The sequence below is a fragment of the Lissotriton vulgaris genome, chromosome 6, assembly GCF_964263255.1.
Source record: "Lissotriton vulgaris chromosome 6, aLisVul1.2, whole genome shotgun sequence".
Taxonomy (NCBI): domain Eukaryota; kingdom Metazoa; phylum Chordata; class Amphibia; order Caudata; family Salamandridae; genus Lissotriton; species Lissotriton vulgaris.
The window spans coordinates 831,971,173-831,994,639 of record NC_141694.1 but is presented as its reverse complement, the minus strand read 5'-3'; the positions used below and the strand labels follow the sequence as shown (position 1 = coordinate 831,994,639).

The 23,467-nt window shown below is 48.4% G+C and overlaps 1 protein-coding gene across 1 annotated transcript in view; it reads left to right on the top strand.

Moving 5' to 3' along the window:
* The window catches only part of LOC147708069 (potassium/sodium hyperpolarization-activated cyclic nucleotide-gated channel 1-like), a 1,702,968-nt gene extending 1,680,655 nt beyond the window's left edge, over window positions 1–22,313 (top strand). Inside the window, exon 11 of the mRNA XM_086925297.1 lies at window positions 22,153–22,313. Within this exon, the coding sequence (XP_086781423.1) occupies window positions 22,153–22,313 (161 nt within the window). The remainder of the gene's footprint in view (window positions 1–22,152) is intronic.
* The last annotated feature ends 1,154 nt before the right edge of the window (window positions 22,314–23,467 follow it).

Below are 23,467 nucleotides of genomic sequence, written 5' to 3'. Positions count from 1 at the left end.
GCCCTTGATACTGGTCCGGGATGACTCACCCCTTGACAGTTCTCACTCTAAATGTACGGGGGCTTAACAATCCAAATAAGCACAGGGTGATTCTCTCCTTCCTGAGGAACTCGCAGGCTGACATCTGCCTCCTGCAGGAGACACACCTGCTGCCCAAAGACCAATATCGGCTTAGGTCCAGCTTCTTTCCAGAGCAGTTCTTCTACTCAGCTTCCAAGACGGTGGCGGGAGTGGCGATCCTTGTAGCTAGAACCTTCAGGGGACGGGTGGTGCAAAAAGAAGCAGAGATTAAGGGTAGGCTGTTGATTTATCGCTTCCTGGTGGCGGGACAGACGTTATTGATTGGCTCAGCATACGCACCTAATGAGGGTCAGGAGCGATACCTACACAAAGCATTAGAAGCGGCCACAGCCAATACACATCCACACTTGCTACTCGGGGGGGATCTAAACCTGGTATTTCATAACACGGCAGACCGCTCTAATCAGCCCTTCGGTCAGGTCGGGGCGCTTTCCCCAGAGGGACACACACATCTCACAGACTTAGGCCTGGTTGACCTATGGCGACTCTCACATCCCCGGTCCACAGCCTACACGCACTATTCAGCTGCTCATAAATCATATGCACGGCTAGACTACTTCTTATGCTCTACCCAGCTGGCGGCGCGCGTGAGAGACGTCGACATCCTCCCGGCCTCGCTATCGGATCACTCCCCGGTGGTGGCGTCCTTCCTGGTACCAGACACCCCCAGCCCACAGAGGCACTGGCGCTTGCATGTTGGCTTACTGCAAAGCCCTGCTACGGTCGAGAAAATATCGACTGCCATCAGCCACTTCCTGGCGCACAATGCCAATGATGATACCTCCAAAGCCACCCAATGGGCCGCCCTTAAGGCCGTCCTGCGGGGAGAATTCATCTCGGTGGCTGCGGCCAACAACCGAGAGCGCGCTCAAAAGAGAGCCAAACTCACGCAGAGAGTGGCTGAATTAGAGCAGATGCATCAACGCACGGGAGCGGCCAGGGCCTGGCGCCAACTATGCGCGGAAAGGAAGTTGTTGGCGGCCTTAGACCAGGATGTGGCGGAATTCGCAGCCCTGCGTTTGAAGCATGCCTACTACACCGGGGGGGACCGGTGTGGGAAATTGCTGGCGAGTAAACTGAGAGAGCAGCGCCAGAGGCAGAGCGTTCAGGCTATTCAGTCCAACACCGGAGACCTAGTCACGGACGACGCGGCCATAGCGGAAGAGTTCGGTAGCTTCTATGCCGACCTTTATGACGCAAACACCTTAGACCCCCAGGTAGGCAGTGATTACCTAGATGGGGCGACCCTCCCCTCCCTGAATGAGGCCCAGACGAAGTTCCTGGATAGACCCATCGGTCTAGAGGAAGTCATATCGGCGATTTCTCGCCTCAAGCTAGGGAAATCGCCTGGCCCGGACGGATACTCCGCGGCCTTCTATAAAAATTCTGTTCACAAGTGGCCCCTTTATTGCGGGATCTGTTTAACACGTTTGATCAACCCGGAGCTATCCCCCCAGACCTACTGGAAGCCGCCATTTCAGTGATACCCAAACCCGGTAGAGACCCAACTGCGTGCGGTTCCTACAGGCCAATATCGCTCTTAAATATTGACATTAAACTGTATACGGGTATCATAGCTAGCCGACTAACCCCCTATATGCAGCAGTTAGTTGACCCGGACCAAGCCGGTTTCATACCCCAAAGACAGACGAGCGATAACACCAAGTGAGTCCTCCACCTGATAGAAGCCGGCTCGCGGGCACGACCGGGCTGCATGCTCCTCACCGTTGACGCTGAGAAAGCGTTTGATCGAGTGCACTGGCCCTATTTGGACCTAGCCTTGCAGCGGTTCGGCCTCGGGACCACTCTCCGTACCCGCATCTTCAACTGCTACAGACAACCTAACGCTACAGTCCGGGTGAATGGCCACACTTCGCCACGATTCCCAATTGGTAGGGGGACCAGGCAGGGCTGCCCGCTCTCTCCCCTCCTATTCGCGCTCTACATGGAGCCCCTAGCCCAACGGATCAGGCAACACCGGCGTATACGAGGCATCCCCTTTGGTGGCGATACTCACAAAATCAGTCTGTACGCCGATGACATTCTGCTCTCGCTTATGGACCCCATTCAATCTCTGAGGGCGCTCTTCATAGAACTGCATACCTTTGCCCTAGCCTCTGGCTTTAAGATCAATGTAGATAAATCGGAGGCATTGAATGTGTCTCTATCCTCTGAGGTTTTGACTGACGCGAAAGCGGAGTTTGGCCTGCGGTGGTCTACGTCAGCGGTACCCTACCTGGGGGTCCTGCTGGCGCCCACGCTCCAGGCCACGGTAGAGGTCAACTATGCCAGACTCGGCTCGCGCCTTACCGAGACCCTTAAGAAGTGGAAACACCTCACGTTGTCCTGGCTGGGCCGTATTGCTGCCGTCAAAATGACGCTGCTTCCACAGGTCCTCTACGTCTTCCAGACCCTCCCACTACGCCCCCCGACAGGTTGGCTCCAGAAAGCGCAGGCTGACATATCCCGCTACGTGTGGAACGGTCGCCGCCCTTGTTTTAAGTACCAACTCGCCGCGCTTCCCCCGGCTCATGGGGGAGTGGGACTGCCCGATCTCACCCTGTACTTTCAAGCTCCACAACTGCGTACGCTGGTGGAGTGGTACCAGCTAGAGTCCAGCAAACACTGGCTCTTTCAGGATCAGGCGGTGGCAGGCCGCACGCTCCAGGGTGTGCCCTTCCTCCCGCGACGCCATAGACCTCCCAACTTATATGCCTCGTATATCACCGGTACGGTCATGAGAGTTTGGGATAGAGTGGCGGTCAGGAGAAACCTCACCTCCTTCCCTTCCCCGCTAACGCCGATATTCGACAACCCGGAGTTTACCCCGGGCCTGGATCCACAGGCATTTGCGGCTTGGAGAACTACACCTTGCCGGGAAATTGGACACATGTTTGATCTCCAGGGCATCATCCCTTTCCAGAAGGTGAAGGAGGCCTATGGCATACAAGAAACCGATTGCATGCCCTACATGCAAGTCTATTTACAACAAGGGGTGGTGAGGGACAGAGTCTCTGAATTAAGCAGAAAGCTCTCACCCAGTCAAGAGATCAGGGCTAGATCCAACACCGTTTTTTAGCTCACTGCACCATCCCAGTTTCAGAACCTGGCTGTATGCAAATTAGTCTGTTCCTGGGTCCTACAACCCTCGATCAAACCGGGAGCGCAGCGTTTTCTTACACCCTATGAAAAATGGCTACTGACACGCACTTCGGAGAAGAAACTGCTTTCAGACATATATCAACACCTGCTCCTCACTACCATATACACTTATAATGCAGGGCAGGCTAGATGGGATAGGGACCTGGGAAGGCAGCTCATGCACAAGGAGTGGGAGGGGATTTACCACAGGGCTCGCCATTCGGCCCACCACTCAGGCCTCACAGAGACACTCACAAAAGTGGCCACCTACTGGTATCACACCCCAGAGCGCATACACCGCTGGGATCCACAGGTCAGTGACCGCTGTTGGAGAGGGTACGGAGGGTTGGGCACACTGGAACACCTGCTGTGGAGTTGTGAGCGGCTGCAGAACTATTGGACCACTATTCTTGACCTGATAGACCTTCATTTGGATACCCAACTCCCCCGATTCCCCGCCTATGTGTTACTGGGACTGCCCAATGCATTGATGTACCCCCTGAAATCTATGGGAGGGAGATTAATTGCGCTTGCGCTGGGAGCGGCTGTGCAAAACATTGTAGCCCGCTGGAGAGATCCTCAACCGCCAGTGCAGTTGGGCTGGTTGCAAAGGCTCTGGTCTATCCTGGGCATGGAGAAGCTTTCACTGACTACAGCGGGTAGGGGGGACGAGTTTGCGGACCTCTGGCGGCCATTTCTGACGCTGCTTACTGGGGAATTCAGGGAATTGAGCTGTCCCCGATACCTACGTTTGCTACATCTTGCTGACACACCTATCCCAGAGACCAAGACGAAGGCCCGCAGAAAGGCCTCCCAGATCTGAAGTTTCCCTTGTGTTGCTTTGATCACTGCCACTGGTTTCTTTAGCGTTTTCTTTCCATTACCTCAGCGGACAAGGGGGGGGAGGAGGGGGGGAGGGAGGGGGAGGGTAGGAAGGGAGGAGGGGGGTGTTTCGTATAATACATGCATTGTTGTTGCTACCGACTGTTCTTCTGATTTTCAAACACGGCCGGCCCAAATGGGTTGTAGGCGGCATGCTGTGGTTAAGTTGCACCATGTGACACTCGCATTAGCGAGGGCACAGATACAGTTTTGTCACTGTTCAACCTTGGTCGCCTAAAGCAATGGTCCATGTATTGGCTTTCAATAAAAAGATTTAATACTAAATTACTATCCACATAATTCTACAGCATACCATGCCCCTATTTCTCACACCACACCATACCACACAGTTCCATGCAACACAAATCCACAACAAACAATTCCACTTCAACCTGTCTCTCCCTCATACTTCCACCAACTGCCATGTCCCCACAACACACCCACTGCCCCTCTCATCTCTCCCTCACACTTCCACTGTCCCTCTCTAATCTCGCAATCCCACTGCCAATTCTCTTCCCTCCTTCATTCTCCTTATCTCTTCCTTATAATACCGGCTCACACATGCTACCTTTCTGTAGTCATCACGCTGTGCACTAGTTCACCTCTTGCAACTCGCCCGGGTACCCCTCCCACTCCCTCTCTCTCCTATACCATCTCTCACCCCTTTCTCCTGCTCTCTCTCTCACTCACTCTTTCTGACTCTCTCATGTGGTTCAATTCAGGTTTTCGAGCACAATATTTTTACTGTGCCTTTTCAAATTTTCTGTTCCTGAAACCCATGCTTTCCTTCACATATACAGGCACTTCTTCTTTATACATATGTTATCAGCTGTCCACTTCTTTCTCTCTCCCTCACAAACATTTTCTGCTCCTCTGTCTGTTGTTCATTCACAACATAGTACCTACCCCTCTCTATCTTCCTTTCTATCAATTCTCTGCAGCTCTCACCCCTATCTAGTCACTATGCCACATAATTCTACTACACAAATACACTACACACCACACAATACCACCCCATGCAATTCCACAACTAACAATTTCAAACCAACCCACATAATTGCACTCCACATCACATGCATCCAAAACACTTTAAACAAAAACACATGGGTAAAATACATTATCATTAACAATGCTAATAACTCTAACTCTTGCAAATGCAAGACGTATCGCACTGGTCACGCTGGGGTTCCCCTATGGTTCAGTACTGTCGCCCACGCTCTTCAACCTGTTTATGGAGCCTCTGACAGAAATTCTGAAATCATCCAGCATTCACTATCAAATGTACGCGGATGATACCTAACTATACCAGAAGATTGCCTCCCCTGAGGACATCCAATCACTCAATTCAATCCTGCTGGAAACACCAAGCTGGCTGACACATAACCACCTGAAGCTAAATGCTTTAAAAACTGAATTCCTCCTAATCTTAACCACAAGCATTCCCCAGTCTTGGAACAATGGTTGAATCAACTTACAGCTCTAAACTGCAAACCTCCCGTCGTTGATTCGGCATCTTCTCTGGGTATCATTCTAGACAAAAGCCTGACCATGCAGAAGCACATCAGGTCCCTTACCAAAGGAGCTAACTACCAACTCAGTATCTTGAGGAAACTCAAACCCTATCTACCGGCTCAGGACCTAAAGGTGGCGGTGCAAGCACTATTGATCTCCAAGTTGGACTACGGTAGCGCAACGCTTTGCTGATTGCCTAGAGTAAAGCCAGCTCCTCTTAGGGCTCATAACGGATACTAACAGATTCAACCATATCTCTCCAGACTTGCTGGCCCTGCACTGGCTTCCCTATGAAGCGCAGAAACAGTTAAAAATTGCATGCATGGCACACAAAGCCTTACACTTCAAGATTCCACTGTACCTCGCTCAGAAACTGGAGCTCTCATGTGGTTCAAGAGCCTCCAGAAGCGCCAGCACCCTTTTACTCAAACCACAAAAATGTAAGAAAAAGAAGACGTACAATCAAGGCTTCCCAGGTATGGCACAGAGGATCTGGAATTCCCTTCCCCCCGAAGTCAGGGTGAATTCCTCCATGGTCCTCTTCAAAAAAGAGGTCAAAGGGCTCCTGATGAAGAAGTTCTTGCCTCTGCTGGGCCCCCCATCTGATTCGGGGCCAGAAAAGGAGATTTGTGGCCCAGCTGCTGGGCTCACAAGAATGTTCGGCCAATTTTTAGACTGTTAATCTGTTGTTTTTTGTTGATGCTGTTTTGATTGCTTGTACTCTGCCTGATGTATAAACTGTAAAGCACTCTGATACCCTCAGTGGTCATGTACAAGCTATATAAAACTTTTAAAATAAATACATTCCAAATGCTTGTTTTACTTGCAAGAACTTTTGCAAGCACTGTGAAGGTAAAACTTAAAAACATCCCAGAAGTACTGTCATGCAGGGGAGCAGGGATCCTCTGCAGTGCCTGCTTCAAGGGTTATGGATCTAGGAGTTCAGTCAGAAACTGTGCCATGCCAGGGATCCACACAAAAATGAATAATAGTGCAGTGGAAGCAGCCTTTCAGGCTAAAGAGAATACAATCAATACATTGACTCTCTCCTCCACTAGATGAAGATGATGATGATGACACTGAGGTAGGAGAAGATGAGATAAGGGGTGCTTCATACAGGGTCCAGAGCTTCTGCATAGACCGCATCATAGCACTTTTTGCTCTTTAAGCCATGTTGTGTAGCAGCCTGTGGTAACAGGCGGATAGTCACTAGTTGAAAATGGTGGTTATTCCACTTTTTCAATACTCAACAAAGTGTATGTAGATTCTTTTTTAGCCTTTTTTGTGCTAAAGTCACATTATAAGGCTCAAAAATGGTTGTCTTTTTCAGATTTTGCCTGGGCATAAAACCTGATCTGAGTGTTTGTAAAGCCCAGTTTAGTTGTATGATAGCTCTTAACTGAGCCTGTAAGGCTGGGGACATGATTTGGTTTTAAGTGTACACATATGCATGTCATTGTCAATATGGAAACACGGCCTCGAGGATCACCATGCCCTCAGAAGGCAGCACAAGCTGAATGTCCCGCTATCAAACAGGGCGGGAACCTGTAGGCCTGCGGGGTGATGTGGTGCGGGGGCAGAAAGGTGACCCCATTGTGCACTTTAGCCAGCATGCACTACTGATGCATGAGGCAGGGGAGAAGTGTCTTATTTCTGACTGACTGGTCCAGCCAGATTGACCTGAGGAGCCACACTGAGCACACTGCGAAGTGCCCCTTGGTGTTACCCACTGCCCCTTTTTTGTCGGGGTTATCAAGGCATGGACTGCTGCTTGCTGGGAGCCTGGTGTTCTCTCCCTGCTGGGTGGGCAACATGATGGGGCAAGACAGACTGTATCACAGTGCACAACAGTCAAAAATAGACCAGTTTATGCACCTGCCATGGGTGTAGGGACCCCTGAAGACAGAGGGGCGAAGTCTTCAGGCGCCACAGAGCCCCACTAGAGCACTGATACTGGCTGCTATTGAGAGTGTGAATGTCCAGGCCAAGATTGACATACCCTCCCATGATGCCACCCTACCCTGAGTTGATCTCCGAAAGGTGGAGAAGAGCTCACTGGCTATGGAACAGAATGACGTTAAGCTACAGGATGACTTTTCCACCCTCTGTACCATAGTGGGGGATCTCTCAAAACTAGCCCTGGTGTTGGAGTCCAAAGCGAAGGATGCCAAAAATTGGGCATTCTGCGCTGCAATCTCCGCTTTGTGGGCTTTCCCGAAGGGATAGAGGGCCTGTAGCTGGAACTCTTCCTGGAACTTATTGGCTCTATTCGTGGTTGAGAAAGCGCACAGGGCACTGCTGCCACATCCACTGGTGGAGGCACCTCCTCACATGGTTAGTGCAAAGATTCTCAACTACAGAGGTAGTACTGCCATTCTCTAGGCAGTCAGGCAATCCGAGGATCCTAAGTTCAAGATTACATACAAAGAGTCCCGGAATTGTGGCAAACATTCAGGGGTATTAAAAAGATATTTAAAGGTCCTGGGACTCAGATACATGCTGCTTTACCTGACCAAGATGAAGATCCTTCATGATGGCCAGGTGCATTCTTCCCCACCCCGGAAGCTGTGTGGGACTAGCTGGAGATACATACAGACAGCTGTATTCTGACACCGAGGTTCGGAAGGTCTCAAAACTGGACTCAGACCATACACTAGTATGGATGAGCAAGAAAATGCAGGAACTGCGGAAGAAGATCTGCTGAATCAGCTGCCCACGTTCTGGTGTGTCACGCACATTGGACATGGAGCTCCGATGTGTGGAGTGGGCTAAAGCGAAGACGTTGGTGGAGGTCATGATCACCTCTACCGCTGGAGAAATTAGCTCCGAGATCATGTAAGACACCCCGGACGCAAGGGAAAAGTTATGTGGTTGCTCATGTGGTCACATTCATTCCTATGTAGGGGTGGAGGGCTATGGAACTGTTGTTCTGGACTGCATTGAGGGACCCTCCTGCCTGGCTAAGGCATGTGTATCAGGAATTAAACTGACTCTCCCCTCTGTTGGGGCTTTCAAGGATTCATCATGATATTTTCACAGATTCCTTGTCATTACCCTGATTTGAAGTCCAGAAAGAGCTGAGTAGACAAGGATTAGCATCTGATTTGTGGTTTTTGAGTGCAGTGTGTTGCGGGAGTGAGTTCATGTTAAGCCCTATTTCACTTCCCTTCTTTTCTCCTTCTTCTTCCCCCCTTCTTTTCCTTCTTTGGCTATTAGTGTTGTGAATGTGTTTTATGGTGGATTGAATAGTGTGTGTGTGGGTGGATGTAGAACTGGGGCATGCAGAACTCAGAGTTGTCTACAGTCGTGGATGGCACAGGGTGACACTGCCCCTGTAATACTAAATGGAGTACCGGATCTAGGATTTTTTCTTTCAGGTATTTGGCGGTTTTGGCACATCTGCGACAGAAGTGTAGGCCTTCGGGGGAAAGGGCATCCTGACAGGGATCCTTGGGGAGACATGAGTTGTTTGTTTCATGCATTTACGCAGGGGCATTCTTATCAAGATAATGAGTGCAGCAGCATTATCCCGTTTGTCACTATGGTGGTGCATCTGGAGTAACACGGTCAGGGGATTGGGCTCGAAATCCCGGGACAGGGTGGAGAGACAACTGGGGATGGGACTAATTTACAGTTATCACGCTTGATTGTACTAGATTAATAACATGGAATGTTGCAAGAGACACACGTGAGGGAGGGTGAGATGCAGAAATTACATAACAAATTGAGGAGGCAATTGTATTGCCCCACATAGTCCAACTATTCATAGGGTTTGTAGATATGGATTGCTCCTCAGGTCCTGTTCCAGGCCCGGGGGTTTAAGGCGGGAATTGAGGGGAGATATCTCTTCCTATATCAAGCCTAAATGGCATGGAGGTGTGTCTTCTGAACGCATACCTGCCAACTCAAATGGTGCCACCGTGTGACGCACGATATCGGCTCCCATCACATGGTCACCCGGTAAAGAGCCAATATCACATGGTGGCAGGGAAAAGAAGCTGAAAACCACCGTAAATAGTTTTCCGTGGCTTTGAACTGCTAATGCCTATTAAGCGGTGTGAAAACCAGGCTCAACATGTTTTGGGGGGGAGTAGGGTGTTTGGGGGCAGGTTGGGTTTCAAAAGTGCCTCTTAGGTACTTCTCGGCACAAGGCCCCTCTCTTCTCAGGTTCCGACCCCTCCTCACACAATCAGATATTTTTTCATGGTGGCAGGTATGGAAAGGTTTACGCCCCCAACACAGATTAATGTGGCCTCTTTACCAAGTTAGAACAGGAACTTATCCAATATATGGGGTCCCAGTAATATATGCGGGAGACTTTAATTGCATCCTGGATAGACAAGTGGACAGACTTCTCCCCCAGATACACTAAACTGAACATGACCGCGACATTGCGGGACATCATAGCACGGGTGAACTGCAAAGACATCTGCCAGGAGACACATCTCTTTGAGAGGGGATTTACTTGTTACTCCCCAACCCATGATGCTTGTGGTCACCTAGACAGATTCCTGGTCACTGGAGACTTAGCTGCCATTGTGTGGGATGTGCACCTAATGGGGAGGTCCGTCTCGGACCATGAACCATTGCTGTTGAAGTGGGGGATGGGGCGGATAGACCAAGAGTGCCCCTGTGGCACCTCTGCCTGGAGGCACTGGAGTATGCCCAGTTCTGGTAGGAACTATGGGAGGTCTTACAGCCTGATTCATGAAGCGAAAATGAGGCCGCAATCGCTGCGAAAATGCTATTACGGGCGCAATTCCCATAATCGGAATTCACCATGAAAAAAGCGAATTCGCAAACACAGAATTGCGAAATCGCTCAAATATTCGCAGAATCCCGGCAGTAGACCATTTGCGATTCGGAAATAGCGAGAAATCACAGATTCTGCGAAAATAATAGCAATTCGCACTTTCCTCGCAATCGGGATTCATGAAAAATCGCAATTAGCGAAAAAAAACAAAATCGCATTTTGCGAGGCGCAAATTAAGGACAACTCAAAGCAGGTGTTAACCATCAAACCCATAGTAAAAAAAAATTGAAAAACCGTTGGCCTATCAGCAACTGGTGCAGGCCTGACCAACACACTTAAGGAGAAGCAGAGCAGCATAAGGAGCGTCACAATGCCTGGAATGTACATGGTGGTCAGGCAGCGAAGGCTACAGCGAGCAGCACGGAGGAGACGCAGAATCCAGGCCAGGATCTTCCGCCAGCGGGTCACCCTGCTGGGCCAAACCAGAGAGCAAATTTACGCAAAGTACCGCCTGAATGGGGCAATGATCATCAAGCTAATTCAGGACCTTGACCCACTGATGCAGCACCCAACAAGGCGGACCAATGCCGTGCCAACACATGTCCAGGTATTGTGTAGCCTGCACATCCTGGCCTCTGGGAGCTTCCACGGGATAGTTGCGGCTTCTGGGGGGATATCCCAGCCCACCATGTCCCGCTGCCTAGGGAGTTTCCTTGACGCAATGCTGACCCAGCTACACCACCACATCAAATTTCCTATAAGCCAACAGGAATTGGATGAGACCAAGCTGCAATTCTACAATGTTGCGCATTTCCCACACGTGATAGGATGCATTGACTGTACCCACATCCACATCTGCCCACCAGCTGCAACGGAGTACATGTACCGCAATCACAAGTCCTACCACTCCCTCAACATCCAGATGGTCTGCAATGCAAAGACATACATCACGGACATAGTGGCACAGTACCCGGGGAGTACACATGACTCATTCATATTCCGGCACAGCGGCCTCCACACACGACTGGCCAGGGGAGACTTCGGGGAAGGACACCTACTTGGTAAGTACACTTTGCCCACAATGTCACACTGCGATGATGTAACTGCGCTGCACAGGCACTCACCCTCTGCTCCTCTCATTCAGGTGACAGTGGCTATGCCCTGCGTGAATACCTCCTCACCCCATACCTCAACCCTGCTACACCACAGCAACGGCGTTACAACGTAGCACACATACGCACAAGGAATTGCATTGAGAGAACATTTGGGCTACTGAAGAGCAGATTCCGCATACTTCACAAGACAGGTGGGGCCATGTACTACAGTCCGGAAGTTTGCTGCCGCAGTGTGGCTGTGTGTGTTATACTACACAACATTGCTACTAAGCGCCGGATACCTGTTGACATCTCTGGCAGTGAATCGGAAGGGGACGACCGGCCACCTGCACATGCGCGCCATGCACGCGGGGAGAACCCAGCTGAAGGCCACAGACGACGTAACCACATCACAATGAACAGTTTCTAGTGCACCCTCTCCCCTCACCCAACAAATCACAATTGCATGCAAAATTTAAAAATGACACAACGCCAATGTGGGATGCTAAATAAAATATAATTGTTTGATTCACAAAAAAGGTTCCTGTTGCCATCCTTCAAATGCTAACAGTATTTCAGCATACTGCTGCGTCCAATACACAGGGCAGGCTTATGTTCAGCCTGTGCCTGTCCAAGTACCATTCAGTCATGTGCGCCTCCGGCGCGAAGCACCCGCGCACCTCTCTGGCTCCACCTCAGGCTCCGCACGTGTCCCTGCAGTGGGCCTGGTGCTGCGCCTCAGTGCCCCTACGTGTGAGGCAGAGTGGCTGCTCACACTTGATGTCCCTTCACTGGCATCATCACCCCCGACAGTGGCAGGTAGAGCAGGGTGAAGTGCGGTCACAGCAGTGGTCAGGTGCTCAAGTACCCTGGCCACATCCTCGCAGCACTGTATGAGCTGCTGCTGCTGCACCAGGGACCGGCGCGATAGCTGCGAGGTGGCATTTCCCACAACATAATTTGACCGTGTGTACGCCCTCAGCCGGGTCAGTAGCTGACGGTGGCGGCGGCGGGCTGTGCTGCGCTGCGCAATCATTGCAGCTGTGTTGGCCTCCATGGCTGCAGTCATGCGGGCCATCCCCTCACCCACACCTGCCATGGCTGCCGTCATGCGGTACATCCGGTCCCCCACACCTGCCACATTGCGGCCAATGTTGTACAGCTGAAGCTGTATGGCCCCTTGCTGGCGTGCCTGCAGCTGGTGTATCCTGAGCATGCGACGCTCCACACTCATGCTCGGCAGCCACTATCCATTCCCCCTCCTGGTGCTGGGAGCATTGGTCTGCATGCGAGACCTGCCACGCCTGCTCTGCTGGCCTGACACAGTGGGTGGCCGCTGTGTCGCCGCTGTTGCGGGACCTGATGTTGATGCTCCAGCTGATGGTGGAGTCAAGCTGGGCATTGCTGGTGCGGCAGGGGCTGGAGGCACACTGGTGGTGGACCTGGCTGCAGAAGTTGTTGCTGTGGCAGGGGCTGGAGGCACACTGGTGGTGGACCTGGCTGCAGGGGTAGTTGCTGCGGCAGGGGCTGGAGGCACACTGGTGGTGGACCTGGCTGCAGAAGTTGTTGCTGCGGCAGGGGCTGGAGGCACACTGGCGGTGGACCTAGCTGCAGGGGTAGTTGCTGCGGCAGGGGCTGGAGGCACACTGGTGGTGGACCTGGCCGCAGAAGTTGTTGCTGCGCCAGACGCAGGAGGCTGTGTATGTAGCGGCACCTCCTCCTCATCCTGTGCTTCCTCATCTATTTGCAGCCTCTCGCTGTCGCTGCTGTCTGCGCCACCTGTGAGGGGAAGTGGACGTTCATTAGTTGCATGTATCTGTCACACGTGCAGTTGCTACATGCATGCTGGGTGACATTCCCTGACTGTCTATGGCTTTGCGTACTTTTGAACCTGTCTGGCTGCATTGGGGTACTTCTACATTGTGGCCACACTACATGTCCCACAATGCTTTAGGGCATTACCTGATGTGCACCGATGGCATGACTATGGAAAATTATGGGAGGCTATATGGTCATGGCCATTCATAGGGGACAGGGTCGCAGTCGCATGCCACTTACCTTGGATGTCTTGGGTGGGGCGGGATGAGTCCAGACGGGTCACTCCGATGCACGCCTCAGCCTTTAGCGTGTCTTCAACTCGATCCTCCAAGGGGGTGTTTGGAGGGACTGTAGGTCCTCCCCCTCCAGTGTCCAGGGACTCTCCAAGCCTCTGAGCTACCTTCTCTTTGGCAAGACCTCGGAGGTCGTACCAACGTTTTTTAAGTTCATCCAGTGACCTGTCGGCCACACCCACAGAGTTCACCGCGGACGCTATGCCCACCCAGATCCTGCGTTTCTCCTGCTCGGGCACCCTCCTTGAGTCCTTCCCGAACAGTTTGGAGTAGTTCTCCACCACCCCTGCAATTAAGTGCTCCAACTACTGCTCAGAGAACTTGAGCTTTCTCTTCCGCCCTGTGGTGTTGCTGGGCCCAGGTACTGCCTCCTCAGACATAGCTGCAGTGTAGTTTCAAAGTAGTAATCCAAGGTGGATTGCAGGAGCTCTTCCAGTTGCTGACTCGAGGTCTGCCTCACTGTGGTGAATGGGGGTGGGAACTGGCTGCTTCCTGGTTGTGATGTCATCACTGTGCTCGAAATGCGACTTCCCGTTTTCCCGATCTCGCGATTTTGCGATCTCGCTTTTTGCGATCTCGCAATTAGCGATATCGCTATTTGGGATATCGCAAATCCGACACGGATGTAGCCGGAAATAGCGATTTTTCTGCGATTATCGATAATCGCAAACAGCTTTTGCGGCCGCGTGCGAATCGCTTTTTTTATTGCAAAACATCATGAATACCGTTCTGCGATTTCTCAATTGCAATTCGCAGTTAATCGCTAATTGAGAATCGCAGAATCCGTTTTTCATGAATCAGGCTGTTAGTAAGTTACTTCGCCACAAATTGGAACTTGACATCACAGAGGGGACAGAATGGAATTTACTGAAAGTAGTAATACGGAGTGAATGCCTTTCCAAAGTCAGTGGCACTAGGTGGAGACTGGGGGTAGAACTGGTGGAGGTGGAGTGGTAGCTAGCAGGCCTCCAATGTGACACACACTGGTATGGTGGTGAGGACTGGGTCTCTAATCGCACAGAGGAGGGTCGGGGAGTAAAGGGACAGACTAGACTGTCATGTCAGGAGAGAGTACAGACAACGCCTTCACGGGGATGGTGACAAGACAGGGCCACTCCTGGCATGGCTACTGAAGAGGAACGCCCTCTTCATCAGGATGGTCTATGGTGGTGACCCAGGTGGGTGAGAATTCCTTGCTGTGGTGGCATCTGCAAATGGTAGTAAATATAATACAAATTGTAAAACTATGCAGTAATGAAAAATTGGAAACAAATAAAAACTGAAACTTGTGTGACAGGGTTTTATTATTCAAAATTTGTGAAAGGTGTTAGACACTAAGGGGCTAATTACGATGTTGGTCAGAAAGGCTCCAAACGGCATTTGGATTTTCCTAACCCGTGTCATATCCTATGTTTCCGACCAACTCAGAAACATTTCTGACCGACCGTGTACGATGGAAAGGTAACTGTTTGGTCATTCCAAATCGGTTGCGACCAGCATTCGGAGACTCCGAGTCGATTGGAGCCGAATCGTACAGGTCTATGGAACGTGTTTCCGACCGACATATTACGGTGTGGGATTCAGACAGCCTTTCCGAATCTGTCTGTCTGACATGGAACGGCTGTCGGAAACTGACTTTGGGCGTCCGTAGCAGGCCCCCTTCAGCCGGAGGCCTCCTGTTGAGGTCTGTGTGGGTACCCATGGGACCACTCTTTCCAACCATGCAAAGTGTGACAGGCACCATGGGGTGCCTGAAACCGGGTGCAAGATTTTCTGCAACCACCCCATTTCTCAATGGGAGCCTGTGTTGTCGATCGGAACACAGGCTCCCATTGAAGTCAATGGGAGTCAGACCGAACGGTGTTCAGATTCATTGTAATTGATCGGTCGGACTTGCTGAACCTGAGTTGGTCGGGCCATGTACTGACACAGAGTTGGTCGAATGCTTTCCGACCGACATCGTAATGAGGCCCTAAAGAGGTAAAATGTACCATTCCCACTCCAATCTACCCATATTGGGTAAAGATTTGAACACTAAAGGGGGCTTTTACTATTCCCACTCCAATTTAAAATCAGTTCAAGGAAATTGTTGGACACTGAAGAGGTGACATTTACTATCCCACTATAATCTAAGCCATTTTGGGGAAGGGTTTGAACAATTGAAGGGTAACATTTACTAGTCTCACTCCCATCTAAACCAATTTGGAATATATGTTGGACACTAATGGGGTTACATTTGATATTCCCACTCCTATCTAAACCAATTCAAGGAAAGTGCTGAACATTAAAGGGGTGACATTTACTATTCCCACTCCAATATAAATCATATTGGGGATGGTGATAGACACTAAAGGGAGTACATTTACTATTCCCATCCCAATCTAAACCAATTTGGGGAAGGTGTTGGACACTGGATGGGTGAAATTTACTATTCCCACTCCAATCTAAACCATACTGGGGAAGATCTTGGATACTAAGTAACCAATTACAATACTTCGGCAGTCAGAGCCTTTAGGGCTGCATCGTAATGGGCTGGCTCATTATGTTGGCAGTGGTCGGAAAGTTAACTGGTCGGTCATTCCGGCTTGCTTCTGACAAGCTCGGAGAGCCAGTCGGAAGTCGGCAAGTAATCTCAAAAGCAGGTCTTTACGCCCTTGACATGATGATCATGGTTTCCGAAATGGTATCCATGCCGACCTGTTCGACATGGACACCACATCGGAAAGCGTGTTTAGGGGCCCTCAGCCGGGCCCCCTTTGGTGCATGACCTCCGGTTGGAGGCCGAGGGGGCCCCTATGGTGCCCCCTATTGATACAAAACTGAAAAAATAAAGTTATTAAAAATATATAAATTCTTTATTAATCGCCCCACCATTATCTTCCCATCCTTATCTCTCTATTAAAAAGAAAACCAAAAAATGATATAGATTATTACAAATAGTTTTTTTTACAAAAATTAAAAACATACAATCACACACACTACAAAACATTACATATTGATTTAACACTTACACACAATATTACATACAACTATATTTTCAAAATAAACGATATTTAAAATAGCACAAAAACTATATTTTTACCTTTGATATTCCTGTTGATATTTCTGATGTCCTGATATTCTTGACACAATATTTTTGTATCATGATTTTTTTAAAATATTCTGTTGAAACACCTTGTGGGATCCAAGCCCGAGGAATTGAACACACATTGCAGCCTAAATGTACCATGGGGGGTGGGGAGATCCAAGGAGAGGAAGAGGCATTCCAGTTATCACCATCATCTTGTATGCCACTTCCACCACTCCTGGTTCTTTTGGTTGATGTCAACGTCAAAAAAGTTATGGTGCTGACATGTTCGCCATTAAGGATGAGAACGACGCTGAAAAAAAATCATAATTCCATGTTTAAGCACATGTAGAATTTGAGGAACTGGCTCTTTTCTCAGCAGTCTCTACCACACCATTTAACCTCAAGAAAATCGATGTTGAGGCACCTGATGTCATTACATACATCCAATGTTGATGCAAGAAGCTCTGATGTTGAAGATTCAGAACTGTTTTGTTCATCTTCAGTAGAACCTTCAGAGAGGCCAACAGCCCCAGTGACTGACATTCCAAAAGTTGACCCACTACATACATACCAGCAACTGTTGTATTTGCACTCCAGGCCTGTAACAGTCCAAAGACATACATCTATGCCAAAGAATGTTTCAATCTTTACTCCTTCTCACCGATCATAGTTCTTAATAAACCCTCAAAGCAACTTATTACATTATTACAGTCTGATGATGTTCAGCCTCTGGTGGTTCTACCTCTCAGACATAAAAGAAAGAAAACTGCATTGTCTTCCAACTGCTTATGGACACAGGAACTGACTTTAAAACAAATGAGCTTTAAAGTTGTGTGTATTTAACAGCTGACACTTCATTAGAATAGGTGATGCCCTCTCCTATAAAGGATACACACTTTTGAACCTTGTGTATATTTCAGCTCCATGTATGTTATACTTTGAACTGGTTTACCTATGAATTTGTCCACATTGATTTGTAGGCCTAGTTTTTGAAGGAAATGTACAAATTCTTGGAAGACTACTTTTGCCTTTATTTGAGTTCTTGCTTTTATGAGCCAATCATTGAGATACGGATAAACACATATTTTGAATTTCGTTGAGCAAGCTGCAACCAGAGCCATGTCATTGAGAAGGTTTTTGGCACAGATTGTAGACTGATTAGAAGGACAGCATATTGATAATGCTTATCACTCGCTAAGAATCTTAGGAACTTTCTTTGATGATGAACAATTGGAATTAGGAAGTATGCACCCCGTAGGGGAACTAAGCCAATCTTTCTTATTTTTGTGAAGGAAAAATGTATGTACTATTTCGTTCGACCACCAGACCACTGCTTGCCATGCTTTTGGGTATTATATAATTTACTGAAGACTAATTGTTAACACCTGCCACACCAAGGCTATTAGAGAAATGTAATCCTTCAGAGCAGGATGCTGTTTTTCTTTCCCATGAGTCAAAACATAACTGTCATTGTCTCATCTGTACACAAAAGACAGACATTGGTGCCTGAAACATCCTTGTCTCCATTCCACTCTGATAAGAAGAACAAAGGGATTAATACTACACGGAGAAAAGTCTTTGGCCTGGTGGTGGAAGTCTTAAAAGCAGCCAGCGAAATGGCTTTCCTTGGAAAGATATGACCGACCTTTTTGGGAGACTATTCAAGCATTTGTGTATGATCTTCCAAAAGACTGTACTCAAGATTTCTTTAAAGCTCCAACATGAAGGGCTTCTAGCATCTGACTGAGTAGTTAGAGCTGCAATCGGTTAAGCTAACTTGGATATTGCAGATTATTGCCTTGGTCCTTTGGAATGTCAGCCTCAACAAATACCTTTAAGAGAAATTTGGTAAAAGTGAAGATTTTGAATATTCCCTTTTTCTGACTTTGTATTTTTTGGTTTGCATACAAATGTGTAATATGTTGGAACCTTTAAATTCTGTTTGGCTGGAGGAAAGAAGTTCTTCAAGTCGTGCTTCAAAAATAGGCACTATAGCTACTCTCAGCACCAGAGGGTTCCATATTCTCATCCATCATATCAACCGCAACAGTAGGGGCACCAACAGTGATTTTCTTATCATCAGAGAGAGAACAAGCATGTGGGGTAGGTGGTCTTAACAACAGTCTATTTTGATAAGGAAGACTTCAAACAATAATTCCCTGTAGAAAAATGTGACGCTAAGAGGCCTTTCGGGATAAAATATCGCACAAAATAACACATTCTCACTTTGCATTAGTTTGTTGAAATGTTGCCAAATTGCTCTAAAGCAAATTATGCAAATTTTACATGCCCCTAGGTAAAACATGCACCCTGAGTGTGAATCTACAGCCCTTAGTGTCCCACATATTCATCTTTTGACACTTAAAGATGTGTTATATTTCCCTGGCTCAGCTCAGAATCCTATTCTGGGCCATTATCCCTCCTACTGGGCCAAGTTAATTATTTTGCTACCCAATAGAGGGATCAAAGGTCTCCCCGCAAAAAAAGAGCAATTAACAATGCTTGAAACAGTTCTTGGGAAAGGAAGGGATGGAGAGGAAATCTGCATCGGATAATTAGCTTGTCACACTGTACCTGAGGCCCAGGCCTCTGGAGCCAACACAGGAGGAGCTCACCTCGGACGTTTTGGTGAGAAAGTGTAATGCAGCTGTGCCATCAAGGGCTGGAGATGCTCACAGGTAAGCTCTTTCCACAGAAATTGAAAACACCACATTGAATTGACCCAGAATGCTGTGCAGGAGGGCTTGGAAAGGGGTCAAGGGAAAATCTGGCATCATAGGATTGGCCAGGGGTGCCTGGCCTCTAGAACTTTCCACCCTCACTTAAAAGCCCCTACACAAGGGGCTTTTGACAATTGAGAAGTCCCTGAACGTGGGAGCAATGACAGCAACAGGGTGCGCAGCTGAAAGTGGAAGCCACCAGTTGCCCTGCAAGAATGGACTTTGACTCCAGCTAACTCCTAAGACAAGGATGGTTTTCTACAGAGCCAGTGATCCTCTTATGCACCTTGAGGAATAGTTGGGGGAAAGGACCCGCTGGACAAACCTGGATGGTTTCCCTAGAACTTCTGTGGACTGGACCCCAACACCACTGATACACTGGTGCCCTTCAAGAAGCCAGGAGATTTTGTGACGGGCCTTAGAGAAGGAAGGGTACTTTGCTGGCTGGTTGTGGTGGGGTTGTTCAAGATATCCCACCAGCAGAAGAAGAGCACCAGGGGCCAAGCAGGGGACAGACCTGGCGCAGGGAGCCCGAAAATTCAGCTCCCTGGGTAAAGCACACCTTTAGAGTCAAGGAGACCTGACAGAATGCCCCTGATGGCTAGGGCTGGTCACCATAGAAAAATGAAGCCATATTCATAAAATGTAGTCCAACATGGCCAATGAAATGGGCCTGCGAAGTCTGGCTGCAGGGTAAACAATACCCTAAGGAAACAGTCCATTATCGCTCTGCCAGGTTGAGCCAGGGGGTTGGCGCACCATTGATTTTTTAAATTGTCACTCCCTTTGGGGGAGAGGGTGTGCTCTGGACCCACTCCTGTACTAATTTATGCCCCCAGATGCCTCCATCTCCCTGGGAGCCAGTTCAGTATGTCCCGGGGACTCCATCCCCGGGGACCACAAGGAGAAGGAACACCGACTGCTGCGTGCATGTGGATGTGGGGTAGTGGGAATTTAGAAGCAGTTTCAATATCTGTATTGTATTGTTAATATGTGAATTGATTTTGCGGATTGTGATAAAAAGATTGATTGCATTTTATTTGTTGACTTATCGATTGCAGCATCTGATAATGGATTCATGCAGTAATAGTTGGCATTAGAGTGTCATTTGCTTCTTTTAGCAGCTTCGTTGAGGGGCTACCTTAGTTATGGTCATGGCAGATGTACACCCAGAGTAAAGTATTTTGAGACTGTTATGGTTTTCTTTAATAATGGTCTCAGTTTCCTTTCTTGTATGGCTATGGCACGTCTGTGTTTGAGGATGCCCATGATGTAGAGGTGTGGCATAATGGATGGAGAGGTAGTCCTTCTGTTCCTGGTATTTGGGGACCGTACAGATGATTGCAGGTGAAGCTGAGGTGATTTTGAGTGTATTGTGTGTCTTTGAAATAGATTGGTTTGGTGACTCGCTGCTTGGAATCTATCAAGTTGAGAAGGGTGTGGATGGATTTCTTCATCTTCTTTGTGAATGATGGAGGTTACAGGTCAGTTGAAGTCTCTGGGAAAAACAGGGTAGGTTTGCTCAACAGAGTTTGAGGTGAAGAGGTCTGATATTTCTTCTATGAAGTTCTTTTTGGATACAGGTCTGCGTATCAGATAGAATTAAGTTGCCTTAGATTAAAAGAGAAGGGTTTTGGTAGATAAGGAACTGGAACGTCTTGGTGCTGCTAGTTACCTAAGGGTGGAGAACAAGAAAGACTCCTGGGTAACTGCCAGTCCTGCTGCTGTCTTGTGAATGCTGAAGCCCACAGGAACAAGAATGTCAAGTATTTTGTTAAGGTGTATGCGATCCTCTTTCTGTGATTAATTGGGCATCACATTTTTGTGTTATAAGGTTGATTATGTCTGGAATGTGGATGATAGCTTAAAGTGAAATGATGAGTCTAAATTGAATTGTTTGTGATACTGGTGGGGTGTGTGTACCAGTGGAATTTATGTAGGTGCTTTTTGCAAATATTGCAGATCTGAATCATGGAGAAGTGTGGCTCAGGGGTTAGAGGCGGCAGACCCGGAAGCTGAGATCGGCCCTGGACCAGGGTTCAATTCCCCTCCTCGACGGGGCTTGGGCTCAATAATTCCACGGACTCGATAATTCTCGCTCCGGTGCCTACTCAACTCACAGGTTCACACTCTGCGACTCTGGGCAATAGCTTGCTTAATCTCCACAACGGCCCCTCGCGGCGGGATGCCTGGCTTTCACCTTGTGGATACCCTGCCGGGGTTATCTCACAGGGGAATACCAGGACGGGTTCCCTAAGCAAGCGCTTAGATGCCTGCGATGTGGGTGGTTTGTGCTATATAAATACATTTACATTTACATCATTTGTGTAGAACGCAATGTTGGCTTAAACATTATCCTGGTGTATTTTCACCTCTTCCCAATCTACTAGTTTTGTGTATCTGTTTTAGCCTCTTGAAAAGGAGAGTAGAATGGGGAAAATACTTCTTTTATATTAAGGTCATCTTCATCCCTGCTTTCCTTCTCTCACAACATCCAGCACCCCTTTTAGCACTTGCTGGGCGTTGGAGAAATGGGTTGAAATTGCTGGTAATGTATAGGAGGTGGGTGTGAAGTGCGCACGGTCTGCAACGGTATCTTACTGTCTTCAACTTAAACCAGCAAGTTTCACAAACCATTGTTAAGGAAGTGGAACAAACTCTAACAGTATCTAACTAATCATAAATGTTATTTATAAAATGTCTAAATAATGCTGTGAAGTATGATAAAATGCAAAATTGAATACAATTAGAAATTTCATTAACATTTATATTACGTTTCTTTCTTCAGAGTACTCTCTTCTTGGTAATAGAAAGAGAACCTGCACTGCAGTAGCCTTGACAGCGTGCAGACTCTATGCTCTTTCGTTGGAAAGTTTCCAAAAAGTACAAGATCAGTATCCACGTCTGATAGATGATGTTAATGACTCAACAGAAGCAAGATTAGAATGACGTTAATTGCATATGGTATGATTTTTTCTAAATTTTTTGTTGTTAATAACCTTTCCCTTAGATCATGAATCCACATTGGCTATGTCCCTCCCTACCCAAGCTCTCCTAGACATTCAAGGGTTTTAAGATTACAAATAGGTAGCAGGCATTTGTTTAAGTTTAGGTCGGGTTAGTAAGTGCCATTGGTATTGGGTTTGTGTTATATAGCAATGAAATATCATGGAGATGCCCGACTAGGCTAGAAAGAAAACCTCAGGAGATGATGGACGGAGCGCTGAAAACCTTTTTAGACACTAATTCCCGGTCACAGATCTGGGTTGAATTCATCATCGTTCTTTAGCTCACTTCGCCACCCCAGGTCAGACCCAGCCATAGGCAAATCAGTCTTGATTTTGTTCCTCATGGGAACAGTCCAGCCCGAACTGCCAAGCCAGGTCTTCCCTACCCAGAAACCGGTCCCAGGATGCTTGATTCCAGTCCTGGAAAGACATGGCTTGGCCAGCAGTGCTATATCCAAAATATATAGCTAAGCACATTGCGAAAAAAGGGTGATTTTCAGCACTCTGTCCTTCATCTCTGTGTGTTTGCTTTGTTTGCCCTAAGTTGGCAGGGTATGCTCAGACGTAGGTCCCTTGCTCACTTTGCCACTGGATTCAAGCTAGCCTAGCTGAAGAGGGGTGTTACCCCGAAACCGGTCCCAGAATGATTGTTTCTGGTTCACTCAAGACCTGGCTTGGCAGTTCGGGATGGACTGTTCCCATGAGGCACAGGGTCAAGACTGATTTGCATACAGCTGGGTCTGAACTGGGGTGGCAAAGTAAGCTAAAGAACGATGATAGATTCAACCCAGATCTGTGACTGGGGTGAGTGTCTGAAAAGTTTCAGCGCTCCGTCCCTCATGTCATAGTAAATGCTTTGTTTGCCCTAATTTGGCATGGTATGCCAAGACGGGGATTCCTTGCTCACTTTGCCACTGGATTCAAGTTAGTTTGGCTGATGAGGGGTTTTACTCCGAAACCGCTCCCAGGATTCTTGTTTCCGGTCCAGGGAAGACCTAGCTTGGCAGTTCGGGCTGGACTGTTTCCATGAGGAACAGGGTCAAGACTGATTTGCATATGGCTGGGTCTGAACTGGGGTGGTCAAGTGAGCTAAAG